Raw genomic sequence first — 16,418 nt, 5'->3', positions numbered from 1 at the left:
TATCCATCCATCCATTTTCTTCCGCTTATCCGAGGTCGGGTCGCGGTGACAGCAGGCGCAGTAAGTCAACCCAGACTTACCGCTCCCCAGCAACGTTTTCCAGCTCCTCCTCCTGGGGGATTCCGAGGCGTTCCCAGGCTAGACAGGATTTATAATCCCTCCAGCACATTCTGGGTCTGCCCCGGGGTCTCCTCCCAGTTGGTCGTGCTTCCAAAGGGAGGCGTCCAGGAGGCATCCTTAACAGATGCCCAAACCACCTCAACTGGCTCCTTTCAATGCGGAGGAGCAGCGGCTCTGCTTTGAGTTCACCTCGAATATCCGAGCTCCTCACCCTATCTCTAAAGCTGAGCCCAGACACCCTCTGGAGGAAACTTATTTCGGCTGCTTGTATCCGCGATCTCATTCTTTCGGTCACTACCCATAGCTAATGACCACAGGTGAAGGTTGGAACGAAGATCGGCCGGTAAATCAAGAGTTTTGCCTTCAGGCTCAGCTCCCTCTTCGCCACAATGGTCCGGCACAACGCCTGCATTACTGCTGACACCGAGCCAATCCGTCTGTCGATCTCACGCTTCATCCTACCCTCACTCGTGAACAAGACCCAGAGATACTTGAACTCCTCCACTTGGGGCAAGGACTCACTCCCCACCCGGAGAGAGCAATCCACCTTTTTCCGGCAGAGAACTATGGCCTCGGACTTGGAGGTGGGCCTCATCCCAGCCGCCTCGCACTCGGCTGCAAACCGCCCCAATGCCTGCTGGGAGGTTGCAGCTTGAGGAAGCCAACAAAACCACGTCATCTGCAAAAAGCAGAGACGAGATTTTGAGGTCCACAAAATGGAAACCCTCCTGCCCACGGCTGCTCCTGGAGATCCTGTTCATGAATATCACAAACAGGACCGGTGACAAGGGGCGACCCTGGCGGAGGCCATCACGCACTGGGTGCGTGTCTGACTTTGTGCAGAGGATGCGGACACAGCTCCCACTTTGGTCATACAGGGACCGGATGGCTCGTACCAACGGTCCCCGGGGCCCAATATTCCCGCAGTACCCCCCACGCAGATCCCCAGAATGAATGAAGAAAAAAAAGTGCTGCAAAACCTGAAACATAACTAGTAAAAATGTAAACGGTAAACATGCTGCAAATACATAAACGATGCATAATCATAAAGACATGTTAAAAAAAGAAAAAGGCTAAGTGGATGAGTATAGAGGAAGAAGGGGACACTGAAGGGCAGGTGGGGTCAGCTGAATGTAAGAGCCAGGTGATGAGGACAGGTAAACACAGAGGGAAAGGTAGAATGAGTAAATATAAATAAATACTGAAAAAAACATTTAGATATCAAGCTATCACTGCTGTATATGCAAAGACTGATATAGTCAGTCAGTCAAGATACATTTTTCCCTTTGTATTACATCTTATGCGAATTCTGATGAACCTACACATTAAAAAAAAAAAAAAAAAAAGTCACTAAAGATCTGAATGGTCATTTCTCGAAAGTCAGGGGGCTCACCAGAAACAGATACCTAAGAACAAAAGTGAAAGTAAGAAACCCTATCCTATAAAAAGCCGGACCAGCCTGCACATTTGCAGAGTCACTCCAGAGCATTCAGAGCAACACAAGAAAAGGTAAGACTCTCTTCATTCTATGATTTTCTTATTAATTTGATTGATGTCAGTTTGTTTTAGACTTCAAGATGTTTATAATGATAAATCTCTTTTTTATAAAGGACTCTTTGTACTGCTGAGTTTTCCTTTTCCCTCTTTGTTTATTTTTCTTGAATGATGTGAACATGGAATTGATATTTATTTAAAAGTTACTTTGACAAACCAACTCTCACATGAACTGTTTTTTATTTTTTTACTGACGAATAAATTGAATGGGCTGCATGGTGGTGCAGTGGTTAGCACACGATGGTTCCTGGTTTGAATCCCTGTTGATCAGGCCCCTCTCTGTGTGGAGTTTGCATGTTCTCCCTGGGGAAGTGTTTCTCTCTGGGTACTCCGGCTTTCTCCCTCAGTCCAGAGACATTAACACACAACTGTTATATTTTACAGATATGGGACCTCAACCTTCCAAACCACCCACACCTCCACCTTCTCGTAAGACTTTTTGCACAAATATTAAAATGATACCTGGTCAAATATTGTGACAGTGTTTCTTGAGGTGATGTTGATTATAAGTTTAACCCTTGGTTGTCCTGCTGTTAAGTATACACTACATATACTTTATTAAATATGCCTTTGGGTGTGGGTAAGCAGGAGCACGGGGACATCTTCTGCTGTTTATCTCATACACATTAATATCCGTCTGTAGCATAGCATGACACACCCAGACTGAATAACAACAACAGTGATACATCACTTCACTGGTCTTAAAGCAATATCACTCAGCCAGCCGTAACCATGAGCAACCTTAAAGGCAAAGTGCATCATCAGACTGTTACTCTTCCAATTGTATGCAAAGTACAATTTAATTAAAAAATAAGTTATCCATAAATCAAATGATGTTTATACTCTCAACCTGAGAAAAAATGTCTCAAAAATAAATCTCATCTCCATCTTCCAATATTACCATTCAGTGAAACATGATGCTGTTTAAATTGTTTAAATAGTCTGAAGTTGTCTTACTGTATGTTGTGAATTTGTCTTTCAGCTTGTTTAAGACAGCCATGGAGGACTCTGCCGACGTGAGTAAACAGGAAGTGAGGGTGATGAAACTGGGTGTGGGTCTGCCACTCAGCAGAGCATCAATAACAGTGTGCCTGTTGAACATTCAATATTCAAAACACTGAAGTAATGAATCTCATGTTCTTCTACCAACAGGAGCACTCAGGACAATCTCAACTTCATGAAATCTTACCAACCTCGAAACAAAGAAGTCAAACATCTCAGGATTCTGCTTCATGGACCAGTCGGTGCCGGCAAGTCCAGTTTCATAAACTCTGTTGAAAGTGCTTTGAGAGGCATTGTTACAAATTGAGCTTTGACGGATGCGACCTCTGGGAGAAGCTTCACCCTAAAGGTATGAACAACTGATGACTGTGGTGACTCAAAACTAAGATTATTCACCATTCTCTGTAAACTAAATTCCTTGAAGAAATTGATATTTTTTGGCAGCTCAGTTTCATTAAAAGATTACAAATAAAATAAAAAACATTTGATCAACATAGATTATCACTGAATAACCTCACTGAATAAAATGAAATAATTATTTTGTTGGTTTAGGAATGTCTATCTTAGATTTACCTGAACGATGCAAATTATTTCTCCTTCTTCTTCACAGTACCAAACATACAAAATTCAAAAAGATGATCAGAGCTTCTATTCTATTGTTTTCAATGACATCATGGGCTTGGAGGCAAACCTCAACAATGGAGTCCAGGTGGAAGATGTCAAACTGGCCCTGCGGGGACATGTGAGAGAGGGTTACAAGGTACACTCCTAAAACTTTCTCTTTTTTTGTTAAAGGGCCCTGTGGAGTTCACTTCAACAAGTGTTTTAAATGAATGCAAGCAGCACCCTCTGATGTTCAGAACAGCAAAAACCTGCAGTTCCTCGAGTTTCCACCAGAGGTGTGCTGCAGCTTAAATAATCCTAGCAAGGAGTCCTAGATGAGGAGTGATTTAGAAACACTCTCTTTGCGAGGAAGAGACAGAAACTTTTATCTTAATGAAGAGGCGTAGTTGACCCGGTTGACCCCGTTGCTAGGTATGACACTTTCTTCAGAAGCTGCGATTGGTTGAGTTCTCTCTCAGGGTGTTTTCCCATTAGGCATGTTTGTTTGGTACCGCGACCCAAGCACAAGGATTCGGGCCTGTGTGTGAGAAGCAAGTCTCTCAATAATAAAATGTAAAACTAGAATATGTAAAAAAAAGAGTGTGCTTTTTTTATTCACTGAAACATTCCCGGCTCTGTGCATTGAAAAATACTGTTAGAATGTCTATTTTTGTTTTTCAGTTTCGTACTAATGGCCCACTGACAGAGAATGACCCGGGCTACAACTCCAACCCCTCTCTGGATGACAAAGTCCACGTGCTGGTCTGTGTGGTTCCTGTCAGCTCAGTCTCTCTGTTAGATGACAAAGTCGTGCAGAAGTTAAGAGAAGTCAGACTAGCTGCCAGTGATCTGGGTCAGAACAGATATCACACACTTACATTTCCATATCAGGCAAATTAAAAAACAAGTGATTAAAGTACTGAAAATGTTTCCACATCCGCAGGAATTCCCCAACTGGCCATCCTCACCAAAGTTGATGAAGCCTGTCCTGAGGTCAGATCAAATATTCACAACTTGCACAAGAGCAAGTACCTGAAGGGACAGGTGAGCAGGTTTAGATTTGTTATTGTTGAGTTTCATTTTTTTTTTTTCATCACATTTCCACCTTTGGTCTGAGCTTTGCAATCCTTGATTATCTGAAAATATTTGACTCCAACAGGTGGAAAAATTCAGTGCAATGCTGGGAATTCCCATCAACTGCATCTTTCTGGTGAAGAACTACGAGTCAGAAATCAAAACGACTGACGACATCAACGGGCCGCTTTTGACCGCACTGAGACAGATGGTATCCCAGGGAGAAGACTACCTCAACTATATGTAGACCGTCTCACTGCTGAGGCAGACGATGCATGATGAAGGAACATTAACACTAACCTGTAACTGTAACCTGCTGTGTGATTTTCAGTTATTTGTCATTTTGTTATTGTATGATGGATATATCATGTGATGTAAGGCGTGATTGATTCATTGATGGTTAAGACAGGAGGAAACAAATAATGGATTTCCTGACCATTCTTAGCTGAGTTTGACATTTTGTATTTCTTAATGATGACTGTGTAAGAGGTACAAAATCAAAAGTGGGACACAATATTTATATTGTGTATTAAATTGTATATTTGTATAAACCATTGCAATCAAGTAATTCTGAATATTTACATTATGAACATGAAATAAAGAAAGTTTGTTGTAATTCTGCATGAATTAGCTGCGTGTGAAAATGGTAAATTGCTGTGTAGATGGTTTATGAAACCTGAGATTTCCCAGAGTGGATTCACTAACAGTAACAAGCTGGTTCCTCGTGTAAGTCATTCTTTACCAATGAGTTGGATTAATCAAAGTTCGATTATTGAAACAAAAGATGTTTGTCATCATGTCTTGTTGGGTGGGGGTTGTTTCTGTATTAAATGGACAATGATGAATTCCTGAAACAGACTGTGGATCATTTTAGGATTTATTCAGCCATGGTCAGACAACATCGAAACACAACACACATGGCTGACAAAGTGCAGACCATCGCTGACCCATGCTGACCAAGATCTCACTATCGCTTGCAATCATTGGCCTCATTGGTCATCGTGGGCAAAGTGGCAAAGTCTTCATCTTCACAGCGTTGCTTATATTCTGCTAGAAGGTACATCCTACAAATTCCTGGCTTTTCTGCTCATTTCCTTTTCTGCTCACAACAGACACTTGGCTCCAATCCAAATATAACTCTGCAGCTATGATGTCTCTTACACATGCATTATAGCTCCACAAACCTAAAAGAAGAATTACTCTTAGATGGTTGACACAATTTAAAGATATATCCACTGTAGCATGTCCTGGACATGCAAAAAGGGGTCAATAACTTTACTATAGCTAACAGAAGCTCACCACCCACTAGTTAACTAGTCTACTCTTTCCTAGAACTCGCTCCCTACCAGCCGTTAGTCAGTAGAAGTGTGCCGTGGTGTGACTGCTCAAGCTTACCTTCCGAGGTTCACAGGGTCCTTAAGAGAGACTCCGGTCTTTGTGGTGTGAATGATTTCAGTCAGAAAATGGTTTCAAAAAGTTTCACCCGCTGGCTGTGTTGTTGTGAGAGCCTTGTTTACATGGACAGGACGGTAAAAGCTGTTTTAGTCAAGGACTAGAGAGACGAAGAAGAACATACTGATTATTCGAATGACACCTAAGCGTTTTTTCGATCACTGTCATTCTTTGTCAATTTCCGTAGATGTGAAGCTACAAGCTAACTAAAGAGCGCTAACATTAGCATGCTAACACAACAATGCAGGCCACAGGTGATTGCAGCTCGAGAGTCGATCGAAAAGTCACACATTCTTCCTTTAAAACAGATATATGTTACGGTTCTAGTTTTAGGAATGAGGAAATCTTGCTTCGTCGCAAAGTCATCGGGTGAAATCCTCTCTCTCCGCTCAGAGTCATCGGGAGAATAGTCCGTTTGTGTCGTCTGAGCTCAACAAAAAGCTATTGTTCACTGTTTGTGTGGTTGAGGGTCACCGTATGAGCTTTGCTTATAACAGAGGTCCTTTCACAGGTACATTTCTGATTGTCATGAAATCCAAAAATTTAAAACACACTAGCTCATATGAACTGTGAGCGTCTCATTTGAGGGATTTGTTTTAATTGTCACGTTTAAATGTACATAATTTTTTAGTTTTTTAAATTTTCCCCCATCCATGGCAGCTTTAAACTTCACTTTTAGAACCAGCATTCATGATTAAACTCTTACTGCTTCAACAGCTTGTTAACTTAAAGTACACAGCAGGGAACAAAGAAAGACAGAAACAGTATCTACTTTTATGTTTAACTTGCTCAGTCTTTTGGCTCCCTCTGCTGGTCCTTTTGAGTCACTGCAGCCAAGACATTTCATTCTTAAAACACAAGAAGTTCCAACAGAAGAGTTGGACAAACTGACCTTAACAGTTGCACTAGATGAAGTGTGATTTAAAATATGAACACTGCTTCATTAATACCTGAAAAAGGAGTTAAAAAGAGACTAAAGAGCAGGTTAAAGACCGTACTCGTTATATTATCTACAAAGACCCAACATTAATCCATCATGAGCACTCAGCAACATCTAGCAAAGTTAAAGGTGATTGAAACATCTTCCTTTAAGATGCAGAAATCTTGGGCAAAACCAGACTCATGCTGAACAGCCATCAGCCGAAACTAACTAGGTTATGACATTGATTGAGAATTTGAAAATGGAGAGTAATCCTACATGTAGTGGTTTCTTCGGTCTTCTTAGTAAATCTTATGTTCTTAAACTGAGTTCTTTCTTAACCACTCTATAGTGACGACATTACACTGTTTTACGTGTTGAGTTGGCTTCACACATGTTCCCATGTGTCCACGGTAAAACTACCGTGTTGCTCCGCCGTCACTCGTTTATTTTACTTAGACAGCGTAACACATAACAATACACTTCACTTCCTGTCTCCTGATCACATGACTACGGAAGTCTTACAGAATCACAACAAACCTTCAAAATAAAATAGGAATAATCTCAGTAAATATTCCCAAGATAAACACAAACATATCATCTGCTATGCTCTAGCAAATCATAATCCAAACAATAATAATCAAACTTATTAATGCAAAAATGGCACTTACATTCCGGCCCCTAATTGTTACTGCAAAGCATAACAATTATATCTCAAACATTAAAGTGACATTTAACTTCAGATCGGGAATAATTTCACTGACTTGTTTAACATAATATATAGTCATCACTGCTAAACAACAACAAATGTCAAATTCACTTTTAGTAGAACTCAAAAATTCACTCAAATGTAATATGTTACTCATGCTAAGTCTCACACTTTAAACACAAGCATATTACTTAACACAATGAACTTAACTCATTCATCCATTTCAAGCAACAGACATAACTTATCTATTGGCCTTTCCAAAACATTAGTTTTAGTTTTAACAAATGCACGTCTGACAAGTCCCCTTGAGTCAGAAACTGTCCTTTCAACTTTTGCCATCAACCAGGAACCTCTGGGTGCACTCTCATCCACAATAAGAACAACATCTCCTGATTTCAGGTTTCTTCTGGGTACTAACCACTTCTGTCTCTCTTGTAGAAGCGGCAAGTACTCCTTAGTCCATCGCTTCCAAAAAATGTCTGTCAGGTATTGTACCTGTTTCCACCTTCTCTTCACATACAAGTCCTCCTTCTGAAACACTCCAGGAGGTAGTACTGGTTGTCTCTTAAGAAGAAGCAAATGGTTAGGTGTAAGTGCCTCTAAATCGTTTGGATCATTAGAGACTCTTGTTATCGGCCTGCTGTTGACAATTGCTTCGACTTCACAAAACAATGTGCGGAGGCGTTCATCATCTTCAAGTGGTTGCTGTTTCAGGATCTGGATAAGAATTTTCCTCACAGAACGAATCTGTCTCTCACCAAAATGTGAACCCGCTGGTGGGTTAAACATCCAGGTAATGCCTTTCTGCGTTAATGTCTCTGTTATTTTTGAATGATTCCAACCTTTGATCGCTTCACGCATTTCTTTTTCTGCTCCAACCAGGTTAGTACCATTATCTGATCTCATAACAGATACTTGGCCTCTCCTTGCTATAAACCTTCTAAATGCATTTATGCACGAGTCAGTATCAAGTGAATGGGCAACTTCTATGTGAATTGCTCGAACAGTAAGACATGTGAACAAAACACCGTATCTTTTGACTCTACTCCTCCCTTGTTTGACCTCAAATGGCCCAAAATAGTCTATGCCCACATTTGTGAACGGAGGCTTGTCAGGAATCAGTCGATCTGGAGGCAAACTTGCCATTCTTTGCTCACCTGGTTTCGCTGAAGTCTTTCTGCATGCAACACACTTGGACAGTATTTTTCTCACAGCTGAGTCTGCTTGTGGAATCCAAAATCTTTCTCTCAGTCTTGACAACATGTAGTTTCTTCCACTGTGTCCTGTTTCTTGGTGAATGTGTCTGAGGATCAACGTAGAAACATGATGACCTTTAGGCAGGATCACAGGATGCTTTACATCTGCCGGCAGTGAAGACTGATGCAATCTTCCTCCAACTCTTAACATCCCATCTTGCACAACAGGATCAAGCTTTACAATATGACTGTTTCTTATAAGCTTGTTACCTTTCTGAAGAGACTCAAGTTCATCACTGAAGCTTTGACTTTGACAAAGTTTGATTATCTCAACTTCTCTCTTTGCAACATCTTCAACAGTGAGAAGAGACCCTTTAATAGTTGACCTGAACTTCTGCATTTGACTTGCAACCATTTCAGTTTTCTTTTCCAGACTCACTTCATCACTTGTTTGTGAGAATAGAAGCTTGCGATGTGTGTTCAGCTTGTGAAGCAACTGTTTGAACTTCATCATCCAGGATACTGCCTTCTTTAAACAGTTCCAGTCTGAATAATGACAGATAAACTTGTTAAGCAGATTCTCATGCACATTTGTAGCATTCACAATCACTGCTGCTTTAACTTCCACATCATCCTTTTGTATTTCTCTCATGTCCGGTGAAACTGGCCAATGTCTGTTGTCCTTTAACAAAAACTCTGGTCCACAAATCCAGTTTTGACACTCTATGAACTTGTCTGCATTCATACCTCGTGATGCATGGTCAGCTGGGTTCAGCTCAGAACATACATACATCCATTGACTTGACTTTGTGTTGTCTCTGATGAGCGACACTCTGTTTGCAACAAAGGTTTTAAATCTAACACTTTCACTGGCAATATATCTCAACACAGTGGTGCTGTCAGACCAAAACACAGAATCTTCAAGCTGCATTTGCAGCTCCTTTCTCATGAGCCGGTCTATTTTAACAGCAACAGCAGCTGCTGTTAACTCCAGCCTCGGAATTGTTGTTTGCTTGAGTGGCGAAACTCTGGCCTTGCTGATGATGAATGAACAGTGAGTTTCTCCTTTCTCATTGGTTATTCGAAGGTAGGTAACAACACCATAACCTTTCTCGCTGGCATCAGCAAAATTATGCAATTGTGCTGATGTGATTGTTCCAAATCCAATCGGTTTCAAACACCGCTCCAATGTGAAACCATGAAGCTTTGTAAGATCCGAAATCCACATTTGTGCTCTTTTAGCCAGTTCAGTGGGAATGTCCTCATCCCAGGAGACTTTTCTGCCACAAAGCTCCTGTAGAATCATCTTTGCTGGAAGGATGACAGGTGACAAGAATCCCAAAGGGTCATATTTGGCACTTACAAATGAGAGGATGCCATGTCTTGTCTGAGGAGTTTGCTTTGCATTTATCCTAACCTTGAAAACATCTGTCTCAGTACACCAGTTGACTCCTAGGACTCTCTCATCAGGTAAGGGATGCGAGTACAACTCTGCTGTTACTCATCCATTTTGTAAGATGAAATCCTCCACTCTCACACACTGTTGTTAAATCTTTGACCATAGCACATGCTTGTGTTTCACTTGACACCGATAAAAGACAATTGTCTACATACAAGTTGTTCACAACAGCTTTTACTGCAGCAGGTGTCATCTTGTCTTCAGCATCTTCAGCTGTCTTTCTGAGCGCAAAGTTGGCACAGCTGGGGGAGGATGTTGCACCAAACAAATGCACAACCATCTTGTACTCTTGAAGAGGTTCATTTATGTTTCCATCTGGCCACCAGAGGAACCGCAGGAGCTCACTGTCTTCTGGTGGTACTCTTACTTGGTGATACATCGCTTCTATGTCTGACATTAAAGCAATGCGGTCATGTCTAAATCTTGTTAACACTCCAACCAGTGAGTTGGTCAGATCTGGACCTTGCAATAGTTCTCCGTTCAGTGACTTGCCTTGATATGATGCTGCACAGTCGAAGACTACATGAAGTTTTCCTTTTTGTGGATGATACACCCCGTGATGAGGTATATACCAAACTCTCTCATTTTCAATCACAGTCTTTTCATGTGATACTTTAACTGCGTAGCCTTTGCTTAACAGGTCAGACATGAAGTCTTTATATTCTCTGTGAAAGTCTCTGTTCTTGACAAGTTTCCTTTTCAGGTTTTCTGCTCTCTGGACAGCTACACTGCGGTTAACAGGCATTTTTGTGTCTTTGTTTCTCAGAGGAAGACCAACACTGTAGTGTCCATCAACCTTTTTCACTGTTTCATTAACAGAGTTCATGAACTGAATATCTTCTCGTGACATTTCTTGTTTTTCTTCACAGGCTTTCTCTGGAAAATCATGGTTGAACTGTTGCACTAGGAGGTTCTCTACATTAGCAATAGAAATGCGATTCACAGAAACACTGAGTTCACATTCAGATGAAGTAGTGCAATCATCTCTCCTGAGAGGACCATTAATTACCCAGCGTAGGACAGTTCGAACTGCATATGGACCGTTGTCTTCACTGTGAATGACTTCCCACGGTTCCATAGCTTTGTGCACATCACATCCTATTAACAAACCAATGTCTGCATCAATCTGTGGCAGCTAAATACCATGAAGATGTGGCCACTTTTCCAAATCCTCTTGCACTGGAATGTTCTCCTTGGAAACTGGAATGTCTTTATGAGTGTAAATCTCAGGTAAGTCAATGTAAATGTTCTCTTTCAAACCACACACCTCTAATCCAGTAAGATGGTAGCTTGGCTCTAACTTTTCCTGGCCCATTGTGCGAAGCGAGATCTGAGTTTTCTTACCTTCAAGGTCAAGCTGCCTCATTAGCTCCTCGGAGCAGAATGTGGCTTGGCTTCCATTATCCATGAATGCATAAGTCTCTATTATCTTGTTGCTTTTCTTTGACTTGACACACACAGGAACAATCGACAAAACACGACTGTCTGTTCCGGCCCCAGTGGCTCCACAGGTCCCACCTGAGATGTGTGTTGATTCATCAGCTGTAGTCTTTTCTGTGATGTTTTTCTGACTGCTGTCAACCTTTTCATTATCTTCTTCTTTTGTGAAATGAAGCATGCTTGGGTGTTTCTTTGAACAGAATTCACATGAAGCTCTTTTTCTACAGTCTTTACTTAAATGTCCTGATGTCAAACATCCAAAGCACAAACCTTTGCCTTTAAGAAAATCAAGTTTTTCCTTGTAAGGCTGATTTCTGATTTTGTGACATTCTGCCAATGTATGTTGTTTTTCACAGTACACACATGGTTTCTGAAATGCACAGCCTGTGTAACATGTAGAGGAGTACGAGTTTTTACCATGATCATGTGTCTTTTCATTTGCAGAAGGTGCTACACTTGTGGCAAAAGCACAAACCTTTGGTCTAGATGTTCTTGTCGTTTTCATGTTTGCATAAGGTTTTCCCTTATCCTCAGCATCCTTTATGTCTCCAAAAATAGGATCAGCAGCTATTCTACCTTGTCTGCTTATGAATCTAACTAGATCTGAAAACTTTGCTCTTTGTCCAGTTGCCTCCTGAATGTCAAAAGCAGAAACTCTCCACTTCTCTCTTATCTTGTAAGGTAACTTGGAGACAATGATTCTGAGATTAGTGGGATTCTCAATTTCTTGAAGCTGGTTGATGTCTTGCATTGCGTTGTTACATCCGGTGAGAAACAGGGAGTAACTGTGAAGAGCCTTGGCGTCGTCAAGTTTAATCTGTGGCCAGTTGAATGCTCTGTTCATGTAGGAAGTTGCAATTTTCAGCTCGTTACCATAGTGATAAGTCAACAGCTTTCTTGCCTCATGATAGCCTTGATAAGGACTCATGTGTTGACAACTTCTTACCAAGTCTCTAGGCTCGCCTCTGGTAAACTGTTCAAGGTAATATAACCTATCACTGTCACTATCTGTTTTGTCCTGAATTGTATGGTCAAAAGCTCTTATGAACGATTTAAACTCAAGTGGATCGCCACTGAAAACAGGAATGTCTCTTTGGGGCAAATGTGACAGTCTCTGTTGTTAGACTAACATCTCAGTGATGTTATTTTGTTTAAGCATCACTTCACACAGATCTACTGGGTCATCATTGATGCCATTCTCCTGTGTCTGGTTTTCTTGTTTCATTTGATGATCAGTTACCTTTAACCATTCTGAATGTCCAAGCTTTGTTTCTGGAAGCTGGTTCCTTTGCGGCTGATTCACTGAAAGTCGTACTTCAGGATCAGCAACTGCACCACTCTTACAGCTTTCATATTCATAGTTTTCCAACACTTTTATTTTGGCTGTAGAAGCAGCAATAGCTGTGTCAATCTCAAGTTGTTCCCTTTTTGCCTTCAATTTGCATTCTTCAAAGTCTAATACTTGTCTCTGTTTCAAAGATGCTGCACGTGCAAGTAAAGCGGCACGTTCTGCTTGTTCCTTCGACGTACAGATGATATGGATGAAGCTCTGGATGATCTTGATGAACTGCTTGTGGCTGTGCTTCGTACAACACATGACCCAAATGTCGTTTTTAAGGGTGCATCAGCAACAGACACACTATCATCTGGATTCACGTCATCTTGGTGTTGTTGTCTTATATTAGATGTCCATCCCTCAACCTCAAGCATGAATTTATTAACTTGCTCAATTTTTGGCTTGAACCAAAATGTTTGATCAGCCTCTTTTTCTTCTTCGGGTAGCAGCAACAGTACATTATCATTTGTATGAATAAACTCATTCTGTAGTTTTGAGCATTCATTCAAGAGATCATCAACAATCTCTGGACTCTCATTATCTTTCATAAGTCCATTAATCTTATTCGTTTTTGCTGTTAGCTGTGAGAGCTTAGATCGTCTTGCATTAATGTACCTGTTCAGGCACTCTTCCAAACCCTTTTCTGTGTACTTTGGCGCCCTCTTCTGGTCAGCCCTGCTACTGCAGCTCTGTGCGCCAGGTCCGGGATCCTGCGCGTCGTCGTCCGCCATGATGCCTCTTTTACACAACTTCTAGTTCAACAAGCGTTCATGAACGATGGTCTATGACACAAAGCACGGCCTGCTTTCATAATGAGTGTCATCGTAGTAAGACCAAACATGCTTGTTGTCTTATTTTCTCGAGAAGCTGAGTATCTTACATTTATTCTTGTACAGTTCTTGCGTCGTCATGGCGTCCGACTTCAAGTTTGTGAGCTGGTAGTTTTACTTAATGTAGTGGTTTCTTCGGTCTTCTTAGTAAATCTTATGTTCTTAAACTGAGTTCTTTCTTAACCACTCTATAGTGACGACATTACACTGTTTTACGCGTTGAGTTGGCTTCACACATGTTCCCATGTGTCCACGGTAAAAATACCGTGTTGCTCCGCCGTCACTCGTTTATTTTACTGAGACAGCGTAACACATAACAATACACTTCACTTCCTGTCTCCTGATCACATGACTACGGAAGTCTTACAGAATCACAACAAACCTTCAAAATAAAATAGAAATAATCTTAGTAAATATTCCCAAGATAAACACAAACATATCATCTGCTATGCTCTAGCAAATCATAATCCAAACAATAATAATCAAACTTATTAATGCAAAAATGGCACTTACACTACACGTTCTGCTTTGTGCAATTCTCGTCCTCAGTCACTCACCTGGTTGTAACAGCGGGGCTTCATGACAGCCCGAGACAAGCTGTGTGTCCGCACTGCCAGCAGACAGTGGTCACCGTGACGCATCACACAGCGGGCCTGATGACCTGGGGCATCTGTGCCGGCCTCACCTTTTTTGGGTAAAAAAATAAACACCAGGTGGAATCTAGTGGGTGGGGGGGGGGGAATCTATAAACATTTTCAACAAATGATTTGAAACTTTACAGGCAAACAAAGCAGTTATACAAGCTCTTGTAACTTTAGGGTGAAATAATTGTAACGCTTCCTGCTTCCTCTTCCTCTTGCATTAAGTCCTGCAAAGACGTGGAGCATCGCTGTCCAACCTGCCACAAAGTCATCTACATATTCAAACGGTGGTGAACATTACCTGAATGGAACCACTTTCTATGGCCTTTTAATAGCCTTACTTGTTTATGCAATGTTTTGATATTAATCTAAATGTTAAAAAATGCACTTGTGACTATGGAGCATCAAATTGGGAGGACTTGATGTCCGCATTCATGTTTGTAATTCATTAAACAAGAGATGTAACCAAAAAAAGATGCAAAGTCAAAAAACTTTGAGAAAACGAAACCTTACTTTTCTCCTAACTGTGTCAAGTCGTGAATTCATTTAGTGTGGTGTCTTCAAGGTTATGCTGTTTTCATGCCTGTTGTTTCACTCTTCACCTTTCTCGTGTTTTATTGTTTTCTGTCATGTTTCAGTGACAAACTTTTAGGACGCATTCCCTTAAGGCCCTGACACACTGAGCAGACGGCAAAGAACTAGTGGTGATGAAGGCAGCCTGTGGCGTCGCCTTTTGTCTTGGCCAAAAAGTTGCACTTGAACACACTGCAAAGACTACAGCCGACGGCCAACCACCACGTACGTTCTGCACATGCATGAGAGGAAATAACTCTCCATGCCAGCAGGGGGCGGTAGTCCGTTGTTATGATACGAGAAGACCATTTTCACACTGCTGTCGCTCACCACTTGCATTATAGGTAGAATACTAATGGAGAATAATGTCTGATAAAAAGTTGAAAATGGCGCTGGCATTGACAGCCCTTGGTCTTTTAGTGGAAAAAGAGACGGAGGGACAAATAAGGAGAAACCGCACTAATGGGTGAAAGCATGGATGCTACAGCGGCATGCTCAAGGGGCTTTCCTGATCCTGTGTCGAGGGGGGTCGAGGGGTAGCAACGGAGCCGGACACACCGCGAAAACTAGGGCGATGACACCCACTCTCTGCAGCTAAGCTGTGAAACATATTGGAGTAACCATCAGCAGTTCTGTGTTCTCTGGACTGTTTTTAACAGGCCTGACTGGGGGCTCTGAAGGGAGCAGAAAGGGGAGAATAACTTTTGCACTTGGTGGTTCCCCAATCTTTGTTTCTGCTGGTCAACAGAGGGTGGAAGAGGGCTGGAGCTCACAGACGAAGAAACAATGGATAGGGAACACTGTCGGGCAGGCATGACTCTGAGGTCTTGACTGAATAGCTGAGGTAAGAGGGGGGTTATTTTTGCAATCTGAAAGTGAAAGCCTCTGATTTTATTTAGCTCAGACATTTGCTCAAAGGAAATCTCCTGAGATTCCTTGTGGATGGATCTCTTGCTGGAGGCCGTTTGTGCCAAGCTGATTTTTGAAAACATCTGGTAACATCAAAAGTGAATGTCCAAAATGCACTACATCTATCCATCCATCCATTTTCTTCCGTTTATCCGAGGTCGGGTCGCAGTGACAGCAGGCGCAGTAAGTCAACCCAGACTTACCGCTCCCCAGCAACGTTTTCCAGCTCCTCCTCCTGGGGGATTCCGAGGCGTTCCCAGGCTAGACAGGATTTATAATCCCTCCAGCGCATTCTGGGTCTGCCCCGGGGTCTCCTCCCAGTTGGTCGTGCTTCCAAAGGGAGGCGTCCAGGAGGCATCCTTAACAGATGCCCAAACCACCTCAACTGGCTCCTTTCGATGCGGAGGAGCAGCGGCTCTGCTTTGAGTTCCCCTCGAATGTCCGAGCTCCTCACCCTATCTCTAAAGCTGAGCCCAGACACCCTCTGGAGGAAACTTATTTCGGCTGCTTGTATCCGCGATCTCATTCTTTCGGTCACTACCCATAGCTAATGACCACAGGTGAAGGTTGGAACGAAGATCGGCCGGTAAATCAAGAGTTT

The 16,418-nt window shown here is 42.0% G+C and overlaps 1 protein-coding gene across 1 annotated transcript; it reads left to right on the top strand.

The window, feature by feature from the left end:
• The first annotated feature begins 1,611 nt into the window (after positions 1–1,611).
• On the top strand, positions 1,612–5,207 carry LOC110005846 (interferon-induced protein 44-like). The gene is given in 8 exon segments (XM_020661123.3): positions 1,612–1,629; positions 2,059–2,103; positions 2,657–2,690; positions 2,827–3,025; positions 3,287–3,436; positions 3,961–4,132; positions 4,223–4,323; positions 4,439–5,207. Coding segments are annotated over 7 exon segments (861 nt in total). The 5' UTR covers positions 1,612–1,629; positions 2,059–2,060; the 3' UTR covers positions 4,601–5,207.
• The last annotated feature ends 11,211 nt before the right edge of the window (positions 5,208–16,418 follow it).

This window comes from Labrus bergylta, chromosome 16, assembly GCF_963930695.1.
Source record: "Labrus bergylta chromosome 16, fLabBer1.1, whole genome shotgun sequence".
Classification (NCBI taxonomy): Eukaryota; Metazoa; Chordata; class Actinopteri; order Labriformes; family Labridae; genus Labrus; species Labrus bergylta.
This window is presented reverse-complemented; position numbering and strand designations above follow the sequence as displayed.